Source organism: Culex quinquefasciatus, chromosome 3 (assembly GCF_015732765.1).
Source record: "Culex quinquefasciatus strain JHB chromosome 3, VPISU_Cqui_1.0_pri_paternal, whole genome shotgun sequence".
Taxonomy (NCBI): domain Eukaryota; kingdom Metazoa; phylum Arthropoda; class Insecta; order Diptera; family Culicidae; genus Culex; species Culex quinquefasciatus.
This window is the reverse complement of record NC_051863.1, coordinates 74,400,302-74,412,568: the sequence shown is the minus strand read 5'-3', so window position 1 is coordinate 74,412,568 and position 12,267 is coordinate 74,400,302. Positions and strand designations below refer to the sequence as shown.

The 12,267-nt window shown below is 36.7% G+C and overlaps 1 protein-coding gene across 1 annotated transcript in view; it reads right to left on the bottom strand.

Annotated features, from left to right (window-relative positions):
- Positions 1-12,267, bottom strand: part of LOC6039226 (acetylcholine receptor subunit alpha-like 2) — a 77,614-nt gene that overhangs the window by 32,750 nt on the left and 32,597 nt on the right. Inside the window, exon 4 of the mRNA XM_038259016.1 lies at positions 204-384. Within this exon, the coding sequence (XP_038114944.1) occupies positions 204-384 (181 nt within the window). The remainder of the gene's footprint in view (positions 1-203; positions 385-12,267) is intronic.

The window sequence follows — 12,267 nt, the reverse complement described above, 5'->3', positions numbered from 1 at the left end:
AATACTTTTTTTACATACTGTAAGAATCCAAGAACAAAAAGGCAATTTTCATCAGCAAAACTGTCATTCAATGTAGCAAGACTTGAATGACTGTTTCTGCTGCGCTTCGTTCAAGTGGGTGTATCTGCTATATGTTTGTTTTTTGTTTTAATTATTTTATACAGAAATGCAAACTAGTGTAACTTGGCACCGAGAAAACCTACCTGATTGCCGTCGTACGTCCAGGAGCCGAACTTCATGAAGCACGTCTGCTGGTCGAACGGGAAGTAGCGGACGTCGATCTCGCACGAGGACTTGAAGATCGCCGGCGGCGTCCAGATGACCTTGCCGGTGTAGTGGAGGATGGCCTTGGTCAAGGTCGTCACCACGTACTCTCCGTCGGCGCTGCAGGAAACGGATTGGAAAGAGGGCAGCAAAATAGTAAAAAAAAGGAAAATCGCATCGTTATCAAAAAATGATTCTACTCAGCAGTCGGCACTGCTGTGTGGAGTATCTTTCATCGATATAATCCATTTGTTCGATGGGTGATTATTTTATCTTTGGACGGCATCAACGCTACTCTTGTCTGATGGTTTTGGCCGATGCCGACAGAACCAACGATGTGAAAAACACGTGCTATAAAAACCAATTGAGTTCAGCGTGGGGGCCACTCGCTCTGTGGCGTGTGAGGGGACAAATGCTGCATCAGGGGGGTAAAGGGGATCTTTGGTGACATACTTTTATGCTTGTTTGGGTGTATCATAGGGTAGAATTGGTAAATGTGGCATTTTGTGAAATTTATTGTCGTTGATATTGTTAAATAGTAGTTTGTGCAACAAGTTGTAAAAAGCAGTTTTTTCAGCACGAGTCGTAAGAGTCGAATGGAATTTATGTCTTTTATCCAACTTTTCAGCACTGTTATTGAAAGATATTAATTTTCCATTCTGTTATTTTTGGTAGGGAAAAGTAGGCCATTTCGTTTCTCCAGAAGGACAGGAAAAGTTGACAGTTTCACAGCGGAATTGCAAAAAAGTAGTTTATGCAACAAGTTGCGAAAAGAAGATTTTTTCAGCACGAGTCGTACATTTATCCAACGAGGTTCACCGAGTTGAAGAAATACGACGAGTGCTGAAAAAATCAAGTTTTGCAACGAGTTCCATACAACATTTTTTGTAATTCCCAAAAACACTCTTTGAATGGAATTGTAAATCAAATGTTCATATATTTAGTCGAAGTACCGTTTAAATGTTGAAAAGTACTACTTTTCATATCAAGTGCTGAAAAGTTCAACTTTTCAGCATTAATTTCAAAGTGTTATTCGATTCTATTATTTCTGGTAGAGGAAAGTAGGATTTTTCGTCGTTCGAGTATGACATGAAAAGTAAGTAGTTTCAAGGCGGAATTTAAAAAAAAAGCTTTTTAATAATTTTGTATTGAAAATGTTCAACTTTTCAGCACTTGTATCAACAAGTATCATTTCGACACTGTTTTGGTTTATGCGTTGACCTAACACACGAAGGCCAAACTCGTTGCATAGTTCGATTTTTTCAGCACTCGTCGTATGAATGCAACTCAGCAGAACATCGATGATAAATGTAGGATTCAGCCTAAAAAAATCTAAACTCAACTTGCTGAAAAAAAACTAACAAAATTTGCTACTTCACCCCGTAGAAAAAGCTGCATTAAGCGCTATACTAAATGGCAGAGCATGTGGGAATTGTCGTGCAAATGTTCACACATATTGAGGAACAAATTTTGTGAGTGGGTGTAGTAGGTACAAGGGTGGGTGAGAGGAATGCTTGTTATGCACTGGTGAAGTATATTGTTTGTGTATGGTTTTTGCACTGGAACCATAAATAAAATAAGAATTAAATAACAACGATTATCGAGGACGTTCCGGAAGCTGTAATCGCTTATCGGAAAAGGGGGACAATCCTTTGTGTAAACAATTTTGCACCCTATCGCATTCGCTCACACATACATACACACATTCACAAACACCCATACGGTCGTGGTGTCTGTTCAGGTTACGAGAGGCACGTTTGGATTTTGGCCAGCAGGCAATGTATGTGTGGCCAGGCACGAAAATATGTCAAATATGAATTTACGAGCATAATTGTATAAATTAATAAAAGAACGCGTTTTCGATATTTTGTGCGCGCTTTACACAAAAACACATCTATTGTGGTCCGGGGACGACACGAGTGGTTATTGCGGGAAGGCCGCGCATTCATAGTAAAATGGGATTGTGGTGCACAATTTTTCACAAAATATATGTTTTTAAACGTACTCAATGTGGCCAACAGTCGTCGTTGAAACAAACAAATTTCCGATTTCAAAAGTAATAATTTAGAATTTTATTTTGACATTTTTTACTGAGGAAAGGAAATAAACCTTCTTTAAAAAGAAACATTTTATTTAAAGCTCCATGATCAGTAAGATTGTTGCACTAGTGACCGCTAGAAACAAAAGCAAAAGCCATTACAATTATTTCAAGTGTCCATAAAATTCAAATAGAAAATTATTTCTGATGGAGCTATTAGACAATGGCAAATAAACAAACTCGCACTTGTTGTGATTGACAGTATGCCAAACTCGCAAACAAAGCCAAATGTATGCAGGCTGAACTTCATTTTTTAAGAACTTCGTATATCTCGATAACTCGTGATCAGCGCCGTACCTAGGGGTTGGCGCTGTTGGCGACCGCCAAGGGCGCCAGCCCTTGGGGGGCGCCGAAAACGATGATTGTACAAATTTGTCATGTTATTATAAAATCCTACAAAGGTATTCAGAACAAAAGGGGCGCCAAATTTTAAAGTAGGACTACAAAATAACTCGATAATCTTGGTCGGAATATTTATTACAAATATTACTTATAACACTTGGGGCGCCAAAATCAACTATTTCAATAATTGTACCAGAATTAAATTTAAAATTAAATTCTCTCAATTCATTTATCAAAGGGGGCGCTCAAGTGGCAAAAATTTCAGGGTTTTATAACAATTCTTTGAAATAGGTAGAGATTTTATATTTCAACTACAGTATACAAAATTCAATTTAAATTTCACCATTTTTTCCAGCATCAGGAACCATCAAGCTTTTTTATGTTTTGAAGTATTTTTTTTATATAATCAGCTATCTAATTGAAATTTACACATTTCTATTGAAAATCTGAAATAAAAAGAATAAGATATTTCAAGTTTAAAGAAAATGGCATTTGAGATATTTTTATCGTTTTAAATGCAATCTTGTGCGTTGAGATTGGCCTACGTTTTCGAAATACTGAGGTGTTTAAATTGAATATTTCTATCACAAAAAATGCTTTGACTTTTGTTAAATTTCTAGCAAAATATTTTTTTTTCAACATAAAAATGTTGGTTTTTTAAGAGCACATAAATTGCTCTAAATATATTATATTCTGCTGCTTGTATTCAATTGCTTTTAGCAAGAGTGAAAAAGTAAAATTTGGGTGTCTTCGACAAAGTTGCATAGATTGGCATGCCCACCAACTTTTTAGTCGTAAAAGTAAAATATTATACAATTTCTTGTATAATTTTGATTTGCAGAAATACCATTATCGCGGACCCATTAGAATTTAAACCAATGCAAAATTCCAACCCCAAAAACAGCAATATTTTTTGGGAAAACACAAAGTTCCACTTAATTTTGCTTCTAGGGTCAACAATTTTAAGAATGTTAGTAACATTTTCCTTGAAATTTTTTGTTTTGTTATGTTTTAATGGAATGGATAAAGTTGCTTATCTTCCACATACATTTTTTTTTATTTCATGGATTCCATGTGTTGGGCTATCCAGTGTAATTTCGCCTATATTTTCACATTTACACAAACGGTTCTAAAAGCTTTGTGTGTAGAGAGTGACTATTCTCGAGATTTTCAATTTCCCGGGAATCGAGAGTTGAATTTGGAAATTTCCCGGGAATTCCCGGGACCTGGTAGTGTTTATAACTATGCCAGTAGTGCCAGTAATGTATAAAGAAAAGTTATAAATGTGTTTCTTTTCAATGAATTCAGTTGCGATATATTCATGCTTATTTAATGAAACGTTAATTAGTAGCCTCATTATTTTTGGGAACTATCATCTACTTCTTGATTTTTTTCTGAATCTGCAATACAACTTGTTGTATGAACTTGTTATTAGATTTTTGTGAAATAACAAAATAGCTAATATATAATTTCCCAGTATCGGGATTTTTACAATATAATAAATAGCGACTCAAAACAACAATTTTAATATTTTTTTTTCTTTTTTAAAACTGTAAATATGCATTGAAGAAATAGTGATCCGGAAAACCCGAATGTTCACATTTGGCGGACTTTACAAAGATTTCCAGAGTTTTTTTTCTAAGATATAATTTAATATTGAGGTTTAAGCGAAACACAAAACACTCCATGACATCAAAAAAGGAAATTACCTTGATACAGCGAAATTAAAATAATAAGAATAAAAAAAATGGAATATAAGAATTGCTATGCTTGATAGAGGATATGAAAATTATACTCTTAGAAATAATAAACAAAAATATAAAAAAAATAGACTTTCTTCTTGTGGCTAACTGCTAAGTATGCTTTAAGGTTAATTTTGGGGTCCACATTATTTTAAGTTTTCCCAATTATAGATGTTTGAATTTTTAATAAGTTAAAATTTACACTTTCTGAATTAGAAGATAAGAGAAGCATTGGTTCATTCGAACTTGAACATCTTACATTGAACACCCAATGTTCTGAACAATTTCGAATTTTCAATTTTTTTTTTTATTTTTTTATATAATTTTGCTTCGACCAAATTTCCCGGGAATCGAGAGGTCCAAAAATGATCGATTTCCCGGGAATTCCCGCTCGTCACCCTCTATTTGAGTGTAATGGTTTTTATACAAAATTTTAAGAAACTTTAGATGTCGAAAAATAAACACAAAAATTTCAATGTGTTAAAAGGTAAAAACTAATTGCCTTTGTTTGAAGCTATGAATTTTCAAAAAACAAATTTTAGGAATTTTATATCAATCAAAAAACACAGTCACAGAGAAGAGAAATATTGTTTTCAAAAATAAATTGAAAAAAAAATAGTTTCAAAAGGAATCCATCCAAAAACAAGTTTGAAAAGGAGTCCATTTCCTAATCAGTTAAAATATTTTTTCAGGAATGCGGGAAAATGCTGATACAATGAAATTTAAGCTAGGTCAGATCAAATTCTGTTTAAAACGATAAAACAACACTCTGCTATTTTCAGTCAACATTAATCCTAAAGCACCCTTTCGTTACAACCTATCTGTATTGGAAAGATATAAATCGATTGAAATGGTTTAAAAATAATAAAACATTAATTTGAATATTCTTCAAAGAATTAAATTGTGGTTGTATTTTTTAGCTGTTATATTTATTCAATCAATTACCATTATATTATTAAAACTCTTTGAAGCAATCGCTGAAAATTTAAGTAAACATATCAAAATGATGAAAAATTTGGAGGGGCGCCAAATTGATGCTTCGCCAAGGGCGCCGTGGACCCTAGGTACGGCTCTGCTCGTGATGGTTACAAGCAAACCCTTTATGTTTTTATTCATATATCAATTTTTTTGTAATTGTAAAACATTTTAACACTCTAAAAAATAGCCCTGCAATGTTAGAAAAAAACACAAATTTTTTAAATGGAAAATGTTGTTCTAAATGAAAAAAATACCCTTCTGGGTTAATGTAGATTCGAAAAGTACATTAAATTTCCCTCAAAATTACATCTTCCAAAATGTTATACAGTTGAGTGTTTTTTTTTCGGTGAAAAATAGTTTTTTTAATGTTTAGTAGGGGAGTGTGGGGTAATTTGGACACCCTAAGGAAATTGCTCTGTCACGGGCTGTATGGATATTTTAAAGGAATGTGGATGACACCAGAGGATAAGGGAGACCATATTTGATGGAAAAATGTCATTCATTTCGATAAATTTTGATGAAAATACCATTTTTATCGCAAAAATTAAAAGGTGTCCAAATTACCCCCACATTGTGGGGGTAATATGAACACCCCTATGGGGTAATTTGGACATGCCTTGTGGGATAATTTGGACATGCCTTGTGGGGTAATGTGGACATACCTTGTGGGGTAATATGAACACCTTTTGTGGGGTAATTTGGACACATGTTGAAGAATAAGTCTAACATTTGATTTTTTAGGCATGTTTTTTATCCTTCAACCTGGTTTTGTAATTGCTTTATATTTTGAAGTGTTGTTTTGCTCACAATATTTCATCAAAGATTTAAATAATGATTTTGTGATAGAACTATAATTCAATAGGAAGATAACAAATAGATCAGTGTAGTATACATAATTTAATCATTAATACTGAAATGATTTTAACATTGATTCTGGATTAGGCACAAGTTTAGTTTTTAGTGATTAAGGTATCGTTTATGCTTATGTAAATCAATCTTTATATAGAATTTACTAGCCTGAAAATATCATTTTTTTTTATTTTACATTCTGTAGCCCTTCAAACTTAATTATTATTGTAATTCAGCATACAAATTAGAAATGTCAAAGAAATTAATTAAAAGCAATTAACATTAGAGTCTTGTTGAACGCCAAATGTACATTAATCAGATTTTCATCAATTCGAAAACGAAACTATTGGCACTACGCCCCCCGGGGCATGGCCTTCCTCTAACGTGGGATTTCTGCTCCAGCGCCTCTGACGAGACAGGAGAAACCGGGACCGACGTTTTACTTCACCATCCGATAGAAGCTCAGTGGATAAGGCGGGAATCGAACCCGCGTCTCATAGCATCATCGGGATCGGCAGCCGAAGCCGCTACCCCTGCGCCACGAGACCCACAATCAATTCGAATATTGGAATAAATTCATCTAAATTAAAAAATAGGGATTTTGTGTAAGTTCTCATTGCTCACATTCCTTTTTGATTGATTTGACATATTAAATCCCTCTAAATTTATCTAAATCCCTTTAAAAACTCATCCAACCATGAAAGTTACTTTTTTGTTGCCTGACAGTTAGACTTTCAGGTATGTCCAAATTACCCCACAAGGCATGTCCAAATTACCCCCATAGCATATTCTATCATAATTTGCAATTTTTAATGATAAAAATGGATAAAATGCACAATTTTTATACGTACATATCTCTAGCATCGTCCAAGCAACCCCCTTAAACAAAAAATGTCCACTTTTTTGCCATATAACCCCTGCAAAACCTTATTTCCTAACCTTCAAATATTAGAATTTAAGGCAGTGCCAACCACCCTTTGGAAACTTTTACACAGAGTTCCCAAATGAACCGGTTAGGCTAGGTTCACCAATAAAATTGGTTCGGCTTAAGCCTCCTTTTGTGGTTCAATCCTGGTTCAGTGAACCATGAACCATGGCTTAAGCCAGGCTAACCCGGCTAATGAAAACTATGACTATGCATAAGTGTTACGGTGCAACAATGCTACCGTGTAACAAATATAATGATGAGACATTGTTACACCGTAACAGTGTTACACCGTAACATTGTTACACCGTAACATTGTTACACCGTAACATTGTTACACCACAACATTCGTTGCAACACTGTTACGGTGTAACAGTGTTACGGTGTAACAGTGTTACGGTGTAACAGTGTTACGGTGTAACAGTGTTACGGTGTAACAGTGTTACGGTGTAACAGTGTTACGGTGTAACAGTGTTACGGTGTAACAGTGTTACGGTGTAACAGTGTTACGGTGTAACAGTGTTACGGTGTAACAGTGTCACGGTGTAACAGTGTCACGGTGTAACAGTGTCACGGTGTAACAGTGTTACGGTGTAACAGTGTCACGGTGTAACAGTGTTACGGTGTAACAGTGTTACGGTGTAACAATGTTACAGTGTAACAATGTTACGGTTTAACAATGTTACGGTGTAACAGTGTTACGGTGTAACAATGTTATGGTGTAACAATGTTACGGTGTAACAGTGTTACGGTGTAACACTGTTACGGTGTAACACTGTTAAGGTGTAACACTGTTACGGTGTAACACTGCTACGGTGTAACACTGTTACGGTGTAACACTGCTACGGTGTAACACTGTTACGGTGTAACACTGCTACGGTGTAGCACTGTTACGGTGTAACACTGCTACGGTGTAACACTGTTACGGTGTAACACTGCTACGGTGTAACACTGTTACGCAGTAGTAGATTTAGGGTTGAACAGTATCATGGTGTAACAGAGCTCGCCGTTTAGCCTAACATTCTTTGATCAGGTTCAAGCCTGGTTCAAGCCAATGGTTCATTTTGGCTAGCCTCGCCTGGTTTGAACCAAATGAACCATGGCTCACGGCGCTCGTTGAGCCTGAGCCGACGATGCTTGCCGACGTGTGGAGTGAACCTGAACCAGAAAAATGAACCTAGCCTAGCCGATGGCTTAGGCTAGTGGGAACACTGCTTTTACATATTATACCAAAACTACTTAACTTATTCCAAGTTTTTTGGTTTGTCCATACTCCTAGCCCATTACTAGTACTAGCCTTATCACTTAAATTGCCGTTTTCACTTTATATCTGAAGAAAACGTGATTTTTAAAGGGGTGTCCAAATTACCCCCACTGTCCATATTACCCCAAACTCCCCTACGCCATCTAATCGTGCGTCCAATTTTAAATAAAATTCCCTTTGACACAAAATTTCTTTGTCATCATCGTTTCAGTCTGCAAATTATTGAAAAACACCTCTTTTTTGCATGTTCAAAAATGGAAGGGGTCGTACCGCCCTTCCATCAGGAGATATCAAAAAACGGACCTCAGATTCGTAATCATTAGGGTGCCCAGAGCTATTTTAGGACTCTGGTCCAAATTTGAGCAAAATCGGTCAACATTAACCTATTGATACTCGAAGGTGAAGTTTGTATGGGAAAAATCGAAAAAATGTCTGGAAACCCAAATTTTCATATGGTTTGGTCTACAGTGTGCACTACTTCCATATACTATATACTATATTATATATTAGGGTGGGTACGTTTTTCAAAAAGTTCTCCGATCAAGTTTTAGTATGGTTCCCCTTGTAGGGCATGCCTATAGGGACTTTCATGTCAAATATCAGCTCATTTGGTTGTAAACTGGCTGCGCGCATCAGGGTTAAAGTTTACATGGAAATTACTATGGGAAATTGAAATTTTTTGTTCAAACGCTCCTACAGGTCTGGGAAAATCACGCGCCAACTTCTGGTATAGTCAGGCCTAAGGGAATGGTCTGGAGAACACTTTTCCCGAAGAGAGCATATGGTTTCGTTGTCCCTAGACCTGGCGCATCGGTAAACAATCCGATGTCTCCGGAATCAACGAGTTTCCCTGAAAAAGCATCAAATTTTCCTTAGCATGCTATGAAAGTTCGATGCACACTACGACGCCATATGTCAGGTAGCTACCACGTGGGTTAGAAATTGCTGGAATATTCAATTCCAAATTTTCTTTTTACTAGAAAATGAACATTTCGAGCAATCCTGATTATTTAGTTGAATTCAGAATCTTTGCATAGCAAATTTGTGTTTTGTTGCTAATATTTCAACCACGTGGTAGCTGTCTGACATATGGCGTCGCGGTGTTCATCAAACTTTCATAGCATGCTAAGGAAAATTTGATGCTATTTGGGGGAAAACCGTTGATTCCGGAGACATCGGATTGTTTGCCGATGCGCCAGCTCTAGGTAAAACGAATCCATATGCTCTCTTCGGGAAAAGTGTTCTCCAGACCATTCCCCATAGGCCTGACTATACCAGAAGTTGGCGCGTGATTTTCCCAGACCTGTAGGAGCGTTTGAACAAAAAGTTCTAATTTCCCATAGTAATTCCCATGTAAACTTTAACCCTGATGCGCGCAGCCAGTTTACAACCAAATGAGCTGATATTTGGCATGAAAGTCCCTATAGGTATGCCCTACAAGGGGAACCATACTAAAACTTGATCGGAGAACTTTTTGAAAAACGTACCCACCCTATTATATATAGTCCAGACTCGATTATCCGAAGCCTCGATTATCCGAAGTTTCGATTATCCGAAGGTTTGTACGGGACTTCGGATAATCGAATCACGGACATTTTTTTTTTCTTCTTCTTGTTTTAAACATCAAATTCGAATTCTGCGACCCCATTTAAGTCAAATAGTTGATTGCTTATTAAATAATAAAATGCATTTTTTCAATATTTCGTCACCGCCATATTGGCCGCCATCTTGAATTTAAAGCCCGATTTAATCCCACCAGGAGTGAGATAGAGCCTTTCTTACTAAAGAATGAATCTTCTTTCAATTCAAAACAAAGAAAGTGACATGATACAAAATATCTTATGATGAAAGCAAGGTACTATTATGGAGTGTTTTCCAAAAGAAATTGAAAAAGCAATTTTCACCAATAGGATGGGTTTCCTATGTTGGTAATTCTCTACCAACTCACACGAAATCGGGAAAAGTTGCCTCGACCCCTTTGCTTGAGCTTTGTCCTAATGGATGACTTTTGTCCATGATCACTAGGATGCCCAGAAAACTTGACTCATAGGTTGTTTTGAAAGTTATCTCTAGATTTTACTCTGAATTCCATTTGTCGTCTATCCACAGAAGTCCAAATCTTATGATGACACACTAACAGCCCTTATTGAGCGACAGTAGGTTTTATTTTTCTATGATGTCTTTCATAGAAATGCGGAGTTGCCGTTAAATGTAACATAATGAGGTTGGTTCATTTGAGCTTTTGAAGTGTTGCAACCGAGACGTTATTTGTTTGAGGCTCAATAAAAATGAATGAAAAAAATGTGGAAGTAATTCAACTGTTGAATGTTTTCCTCCCAGTTCCCAAGTGTAAAAACCAGTAAACTTCCCGTCGCCAGGTTTCCTGGAAGTGAAGCCTCCAAGTGGCACCAAAGCCAATAACACGCACCTGCTGACAGTAAATTGCAATAAAAGTTTCCCATATATAGACTTTTCGGTGCCTGGCAGAGCTTTCGAGAGGCAGTCACGTTCCAGGCACAATTCACCCACATTACTCCACGTTCCTGGGCCCCGGGATTTCCAGGGGAACGGGGACGATGGTCCTTGAGTGGTGTAACGCGCTGGGAGTGGCGAAATCCGGAGGTAGCATTTCTAATTTTTAGCAATACGTGCGTGAAGTAAAAACGGCGAATCGATGAGCGTAAACTTGGCCGCACCCCTAATGAAGGTAGAAATGTGGTCTGGTCTGGATTTCCGGCCTGATTGCCGGAACCGGTGTCAAAGTTGTTCGTCCCGCGCGGATGGAACTTCGTGCCGGTTGATGCTGCAACCGAATGTGTTTCGAAACTATAATTGAATTTGGCCTCCGAGCGGATTCGGCTGTCTGTGAATTGTGGTCGTTGCAATCTGGAGGATTAATTTAATTTCAACTTTCACGCCTGATATCCGCGGAAACCGGAATCTAGTCGGAGCGCCGCCGTCACACTGACATTTGGTGTGATGTTTCATCGCTTTGTGGTTGGCACTAAAACGTGAGCTCATGGAAGTGGAAAATCAAACAGTTTGTAATCTGGTGCCGTGCTGTTTTGATTTTTGAAGCTGTGACTTTCTTCGACTTACTCTACCAGAGAAAAATACCTTTTACTCAGAGATTTGAATGTGACTAAAATTTAGCTGAAAATAAAAAAAAAACTAGGCAAAATAAATGTAAAAATCTAACATTTTAAATACACGGAGAAAAAAGAGTTCCGAAAATCGTGAACAACCGTTCATGAAAATGGGAACCTTGCACAAACTGTTCTTATTCGAATTAAATAATTTCGAAGTTATTTGTTTCTAGAAACCATTTCAGAACGCAATATGCAATCATTCACAACAACTGTACTTTGTTATCCTTCAAATCCAGTTCTATCGTTTAGCTGGTAACCAAAAGCTAACACAATACTGAAGCAATTAAGCTACTAGCTTGGCGCTTTAAATCAAATGCTAATGAATTCAGATAGGCTACATAGGAGACATAATCTAATTGCATCGTTTGAGACCACATCAATTGGGCCGATGCGTTGTGGCTGAACAATTTATGAGTTTGATTTCATTGAACGTATATTAATGCTGTGTTTTAGTATTCCTCCTCAATATCAGGTTTAGTTTGCAAATTTATTATTATTTTTCATTTAGCTTTAAATTTGGGAGAGCCTAAATCTGGAGTTTTTTTAAAGGTCCAATAAACCAAATTTTCAGTTTTAGCATTTTGGGTGTGTTTTTAATCCCCTGACTCAAGGCGGATTCAAAAACACTTAAAAAATAAAAAAAATGGAAATTTGGT